This window comes from Azolla caroliniana, unplaced genomic scaffold (genome assembly GCF_043228905.1).
Source record: "Azolla caroliniana isolate FFs.n. ecotype wild unplaced genomic scaffold, voAzoCaro1.0.p SCAF_17, whole genome shotgun sequence".
NCBI classification, from domain to species: domain Eukaryota; kingdom Viridiplantae; phylum Streptophyta; class Polypodiopsida; order Salviniales; family Salviniaceae; genus Azolla; species Azolla caroliniana.
The window spans coordinates 14,799,242-14,806,981 of record NW_028230452.1 but is presented as its reverse complement, the minus strand read 5'-3'; the positions used below and the strand labels follow the sequence as shown (position 1 = coordinate 14,806,981).

The window sequence follows — 7,740 nt, the reverse complement described above, 5'->3', positions numbered from 1 at the left end:
TTCTGGATTCCATGACTTCATGCTGATGATGAAGAAGAAAGACTCCTCTAACATATCAAAAACGTATGCCGTCAAGATTCAAAGCCGGGTCATAGAGAATAATTGACACATTAAATGTAGGAAGGAAATGAAGAGAGGGAAAGCTGTGCTATTGAGTGTGTGTGTGTGTTTTTCCTTCCTTACACTGCCGCCTCCTGCTACTGATATAACATTGAAGTAATAAATAATGTATGTCTATTTTTTGGATGCATTGCTGATCCAATAATCAAAAATGTGAAGCAGGCAATGAATCTAATAATTGCATTGCCTACAATTACAATGGGGTGTTTGTTTCTGGGCGTGACAGGGCAAAATGCTCTGTTCCTCTGTGTTCAGAGAGAAGACTCAAGAACATCATCATGAGGGAAACGTTATGTATGTATGTATGTATGTATGTATGTATGTATGCAGTTAGAAATTAGAATGAAGTGAAGGTATGAATGAGAGCTAAACAGAGGAGCAGAGCAGAGGAGGTGAGAGGTGGAAAAGGGGGGGGGGGGGGTTCAAATTTTTATTTTATTTTTTATTTATTTTGTATTTATTCGACTGCTCAGTTACTCATTTATTTCTCGTTTATTTATTTACTTATTTATTTGTTGTCTATTTATTTATTTATTTATTTATTTATTTATTTATTTATTTATTTATTTATTTATTTATTTATTTATTTTCTTGTTATTTTCTTGTTTATTTATTTACTTATTTATTTATTTATTTTCTTATTTATTTCTCCTTTATTTATTTATTTACTTTTTATTTTCTCGTTTATTTACTTACTTATTTATTTCTCCCTTTTTTCTTTTTATTTTTTTATTTTTTTATTTTTTTATTTTTTTATTTTTTTATTTTTTTATTTTTTTATTTTTTTTATTTTTTTATTTTTTTATTTTTTTTTATTTTTTTATCTTTTTATCTTTTTATCTTTTTATCTTTTTATCTTTTTATCTTTTTTTTTTTATTTTTTTTTATTTTTTTATCTTTTTATCTTTTTATCTTTTTATTTATTTTTTTTTATTTTTTTATTTTTTTTTTTACTTTTTATTTTCTCGTTTATTTATTTACTTATTTTTGTTTTTATTTTTATTTCTCGTTTACTTATTTATTTATTTATTTATTTATTTATTTATTTACTATATCTCGTTTACTACATATTTACTTATTTCTCTTTTATTTATTTATTTTTCTCGTTTATCTATTTATTTCTTTATTTACTTGTTTATTTACTTATGTATGTATTTATCCTTTCATTTGTTTTTTTATTTACTTATTCATTTGTTTGTTTGTCTCTTTGTTTGTTTGTTTGTTTGTTTGTTTTTTATCTATTTATGTATTTAGTTGGTTGATTTATTTATCTATTTATTTATTTATTTTATCCATTCTTGGTTACACTTCCTCTTCTTCTTCTTATTCTTCTTCTTCTTATTCCTATTCTTCTTCCTCTATTTATTGAACAATGAGTGACTTGATACTTGCTTTCTGATAACTAAAACTTTGTTAATCTTGAAGCACGTACCACCATGTCTACTTCTTCTATTAGACAATCCATCATGGACACCCAAAGGTAGCTCGTTGATAGGGGCAAGTTGCATGTGTTGTTGGGACCAAGTGAAGATCTTGTACTATGTGGGGTGTGGTTGTCTAGGACATCGTTAGCAACTAACTAACAGGACTCATACTCGTAAAAGACTTGCGGTGAAGATCTTCTGGCCATTCACTATAGGCATGCATCGAATAGCAAATGTACATATTCTTCTCAACATGGCATTTGAGCAAATCACACATGGACTTTTTATGATGCAACATGTCACCTTCTACTTCTAAGTTCTATCTTTACCCATTGTCCCGCACAACTTCATGGAGTGCAATCACCAAGCATCAATGGTAATAAGTTTAGGGCAAGAACCATGATACTTTCCATGTACTACCAAAGCCAATGGTCATCATCCCTTCTCTACGAAATTTCTCACTTTATTCCTTTTGGGTCAATATATGTATAGTTGTGTGTATGTGTGACATATGGGCCAATTTGATCACCTTACATATATCCCTTACATAGATGTTCATGCACAATATAACATTTTATTTTGGTAACGAGCTAATCAATTTAGCTTCACCTCAAGAAAAATCAATTGTTTTCATTCGATTACATGCTAACAATATTTGCAATTAGCCTTACTAGTAGTAAATAATAAAAATGGTTTCATTTTAAATGTGACTATATTCTCTAAGAAATCCAAAGTATGGTGGATTTGATAACCACTTTACGTTGACAAAGTGTTTGAAAACATTATAAACCCTCTTGAATACATATATACTCTCATGTTTTGTGGTTCCAAGTCATCATCTCCCTCTTGGTTTCATTTAAACATGGCAATCTTCTCAAACTCTATATTGCAACTCTAGTTTAAGGGGAGTGGCCCCTAGGGACTAGAATATGTTAAGGTGAAGGTCATGGGTTCTCCTATACAAGTCTATATGAATTCTAGCCTTAATAAAAAGAGTTTTGAATGTGCATGGAGGGTGAAGCATAGACGAAGTTGTACATGATGTTTAAGCTAAGTGATCTACTTGCTTATCTTTAAAGTTTCTCGATGTGTCATGCATAATTGAACCAACCAACAGTTAGAGATATATATTTTTTGCAACATATACTTAATAAGGGGCACTTAGGCCATTGATGAAGAAGAGCTTTAGTTTTTAATGGCATTGCTTCTAGATTTTATATACTTTGGTCCATATGATGCTTTTGGGATTTAACAAGATTTGTTGTGATGATGACCATTCATGGTTTCACCCTTCATTGGCTAAATGGGTGGTCGGGAGGCTACAAATGATGCCTTTGCATGAAACACGCTCAATGATACATGTAGTTAGTCCTTTGTGAGTTATAATCTCTATCACCTCATACCCATGGGAACCTTAGTGAGTTTTCACCCAATGAGGTAGGTGATATAAATAAGTAGAGCAATTGAAGAAGCATTTTACCTTTTGAGTCAGAGGCCTTTTCATGCATGGTGTGAATCATGGCTATTGAGGTCGAAACGCTTGAATGTCAAATTACAAGATTTCACAAGAGAAATGCATATTAACTAGCATTTGTCCCAAATAAGAGGACAAACATGCATTTTAAAGGATAAGGATGATGAAACATGAAAATATAATAAAGTTTCTCAATGAAGTTAAATAAGTTCACTTCTAGTTGATCCTCTTGCATCTCTTGTGATAAACAAAAGAATCGCATATGATTTAGGATTAGTGGTGATGGCAAGTGGGGAATCATGCTAAAAAAGGATCATTTTATAGTTTGGTTAGTGACAAAACATTGGTGGCTGTGTAAGGCATACATCTTGTCTAAACATCTAGCATACTTTATATTTTTACCTTGCCTTTATAGGTATGCTTAGCACTTCATGCACATTCAAGCACCGCGATCTCGATGGTGTATGATATATTTTGTATTCATCCAACTCTGATCACACATAGTCGTGGAACAGACAGACGAGTAGACAGAAACCCATTGTAGAGTAAAGAAGCAATACAGAAAAGGATGAATGCAAAACTTCTATGGACTAGAAGTGATACAAGAACCTCTAGGACTAGACAAATCCGAGACTTGGAAACCCCTAGGGCCAAAAGAGATATTTGGCACAACACCAACAACCAAAAGGATTCCGAACTCGAACTTGAAATCAACCCGACTCTTAGTCTTGAGTCCTGACCAAAAAGAATCCAATATGGTACGATCACGACTTAGATAAAAAAGGATAAGAGGGATTCAATCCGATCCGAGTTCGACCAGAAACATATGAAGGATCTGATCCAACTCAGACCAAAAAGATTCGAAGGATCCAATTTGATCCGATCCCGACTTAGATAAAAAAACGATAAGGGGGATTCAATCCGATCCGACTCCGACTAGGAACATATGAAGGATCCGATCCAGTCCGACTCCGACCAAAAAGATTTGAAGGACCTGATCTGATCCGACTCTGACCAAATACATTGAAGGATCCGATCCGATCCAACCAGAAACATATGAAGGATCGGATCCAACTCTAACCGAAAAGATTCGATGGATCCAATCCCATTCCCACACCGGAATTCCAACCATGGGTGGAAAGGATCTAATCCATGATACCTTTGGACCCACTGCTCTTTTGGGTTCTTGAAAGAGTGAGAGAGAGAGAGAGAGAGAGAGAGAGAGAGAGAGAGCTTCTCTGCCATGGCTGAGGATCAAGATGAAGAAGAAGAAGAAGATGAAGAGATGGTGGTACCAGAGCTCTCAGGATCATTGGAAGTGCCTCTTCGCCACGTGGTGGAGGCATCTGAGGACATCATGCTCTTGTGGGCGCTGGGTCAGCCGCAATCTTCCCTTCAGAATGCATTCGTCCGCCAATCCAAGGACTTGGCCTGCATCGATGCTTGTGGCCACAACATGAGGATCCTTCAGACCCCTTCTGCTCTGGTAAGGTTTTTTCTTTCAAGCATTTGCTCAGTCAGTCACACATGCTTAATTTTCTAACCTCATATCTAGCTTTTGTCTCATGATGTTATGTGTGTAATAAGGTTTCAAGGCAAGTACAACAGGTTCTTTTTTGTGTTTGCCATCATCCATATAGTTTAGAACAGAGAAGAAAAATGCATAGTGTAGAAGTTTCCCGCTCACCTCGCAAAGACAAATGTCTGATAAAAGAAGAAGCAATGATATATAGCAGAACCTTTCAAAGTTGAGATGGTCATAAGTGGAACATTAACACATGAGAGAGGGAAAGAAACATATCTTGCATTAAAGCTTTTAGGAGCTTATATATATATAATATATATATGACTCAGAAAAAGAAACCATTGACGCAGATTAATGGTATGTTTGAGGTTCTTATTCATTATATTTACTTTGTAAGAATCCATAATTTTGCACGTTATGATATGAGATGGAGGAATACAAAGAAACATCTGAGACATTCCCTTTTGCTAGGTTAAGACAGGAAGTTTTGGACAGTGGTCATGACATACTTTCTTTTGTAAGCTTCTGCTAAATACCCCACGCATAGAATATTGTAAATGTGCGAACAATGTTATGGAAAAACTCATTAAGGAATGTTTAGTTATATGCTTGACAGAACAAACCAGGAGTCACAGGTGCAGTTTTGTGGGATAGTGCAATAATGCTGGGGAAGTTTCTGGAACATTCACATGACCTTCATTTACTTAGCCTTAGAGGGAAAAGGTGTATCGAGCTCGGTGCTGGATGTGGTTTTGTAGGGTAAGTTAAGCACACGCTTATGTTTCTCGTCTTTTCAGATACTGAATTACTGTAGAAATAGTTATTACTATATGATCTTTGCAGGTGTGTGGCTGCCCTTCTTGGTGGAGAGGTAATCTTAACGGATTTGCCGGATCGTTTGCGTTTGCTGCAGAAGAATGTTGATGAAAATATGAAGCAATTGAACTTGAAAGTTATTCCCAGCGTGCAAGAGTTAACATGGGGAGAAGAAATTGATCCGAGTCTCATAACACCACCTGTTGATTTTGGTAAATGTTTATTCTTTGTCTATTCTCTTTCTTTTTTCAAAGTTTTCTTTCCATGTTAGGGTGCAATAGTCCTTATGAATTGTGATGTTAAGTAATTTGGTGAAGCTTCTAATTGTTTGTATGACTGAGACACGGAAACCATTTATATGATTGATGGTATGTTTGAGGTTCTTATTTATTACGATTAGTTTATCAGAATCCATGATAATTCGACTTCTCCTGCAGTGATTCTTACCCCCATAAAGTAGAGGGAGCGGGTACGGGAGGGGTCCTAAATAACCCTTTCGACCTGAAGAACATTATGGCATTTTCCTCGTTAAAAGTGTCGGATAGAAATGATTCTAGAATCTACATTCAGTAAAGAAACCATTAACATCCGTAGGGGGGACCAAAATCTGTAAAACCCAGATTTCAGCGTGAAACACATTCTCCTTATTAGGATCAGGGTTAAATCGATGGTTCAGGCAATGGTTAGCTTTTAAGAAAGTATAGTTAGTGCATTCATGTGTATTTTTATTGTCGGTTTGTTCAAGTCACAATAGTTTGCATGTTCTAGCTTTCTCTTCAACGTGCTTTTGAGTAACAATTGGCAACGGTTCTGTTCGAGAGGGTCAAAACCGAACCGTTTAAAAATTTAGAAACCTGAACCGAACCACGAAACTGTTAAACTGAACCATTAAAAAATTTCAAACCATTCAAGTCATTAAACCAGTAAAACCATGGTTTTGTGGTTCGGTTTCGGTTTTCAGCTTAGGTCAAAATTTAAAATTTTAAAATATTTCATTGTTTAAATTTTCAAAAATTTAAAGATTTTCTTAAAATGTGAGAATAAGGCATGAAAATGAAAAGATTGTTTAAAAACAATTTTTTAAAATTTATAAAAAAATAAAAAATAAAAAATAAAAAACCATTTAAACTGCAGTTTCTAACTGTTGAAACCGAACCGAGCCATTAAAAAAACCCGAACCTGAACCTGAACCAAGCCAAACCGTTTTAACTGTTAAGCCGTAATTTTGCGGTTTGGTTCAGTTCAAACTGAACCGTTGCCGATTGTTACTTTTGAGCGTGGTCATAGGTCTTGTGCATCATTGGGATGACATCAATGTTCTCACGTATATTTGTGCCTCTTGCTTCCATAATCAATGATTCTCCCACTTTTGGTTATTTAGGAATCAAATTAACCTCTTTATTTGTGTGATTCTTTGTCATTTAGCATGAAGTCTTGAGCATGATTGAATGAAACCTCATTTTGGCTCCACATTGTGCCCACTCAAATATGTGTTCTAACATTTCCATGTTATAAATTGTTTTCATTTGAAAGTTTATTCTTTCTCTTCGGGACATGTCATATAATTTCATGAAATTAGTCTCATTATATATATATATATATATATATTTCTCCAGGAGTTGTTGGAACTGTGTTGTCACAATTTTCATTTCATTTCATTACTTTGTCAAATTGCTCTTCAATGATCTTTGTTACCTCAATGTTTGTAGTGATCTTTCCATATTCCTCAGATCTATCATTGATATTATGTGAATCATGTTTTTTATTCTTTCTTGTAGTCTTGGCATCAGACGTTGTCTACAATGAAAAGGCTATCGATGAACTTTTATATACGCTAATGTGCCTATGTTCAAGTAATACTACAGTCATTCTATCAGGCGAGCTAAGAAACGGTAAGAAAGTGCGACATTAACCCTTTTCTGTTTTTATTCTTCCTGCTTACATGTTTGTAATCATCTTTCTGTTGTAATGGTGCAGATGCAATACTTGAGCTCTTTTTGGAGTCAGCATTGAAGGACTTCCATATGTGGAGAGTTCTGCAGACTCAATGGCATCCAGATTTCTCAAGTCAGCGTGTAGTAATCTATGTTATGAAGAAACGTTTGTCGGAAACACAATGATTCTCAAGCCTTGTTGGCAAGGGAGTTGTGAAATCTCACACTGTGTCAGAACCATTATATTAGCCCAATATAGAAAAAACATTTACTTTTCATTACATCTATAGATGTACCCTTACGAAAACAAGGGATTACGCCCTAAAACACAATGTGGACGTGTAAATCAAGGTCATATAATTCTTTCTTAAAAACGAAATAGCGGAAAGCACAAGGCTAAGACATTTCTAGTGTTCTTATAGTATTCATAAAGTATTGCTTTTCAAA

General features: G+C 34.4%; 1 protein-coding gene across 1 annotated transcript; it reads left to right on the top strand.

Annotated features, from left to right (window-relative positions):
* The first annotated feature begins 4,234 nt into the window (after positions 1-4,234).
* Positions 4,235-7,740, top strand: LOC147853259 (uncharacterized). The gene is made up of 5 exons (XM_087332735.1): positions 4,235-4,504; positions 5,160-5,302; positions 5,387-5,571; positions 7,138-7,251; positions 7,337-7,740. Exons 1-5 carry the CDS (start codon positions 4,262-4,264, stop codon positions 7,477-7,479), a joined length of 828 nt encoding a protein of 275 aa, XP_087188861.1. The 5' UTR covers positions 4,235-4,261; the 3' UTR covers positions 7,480-7,740.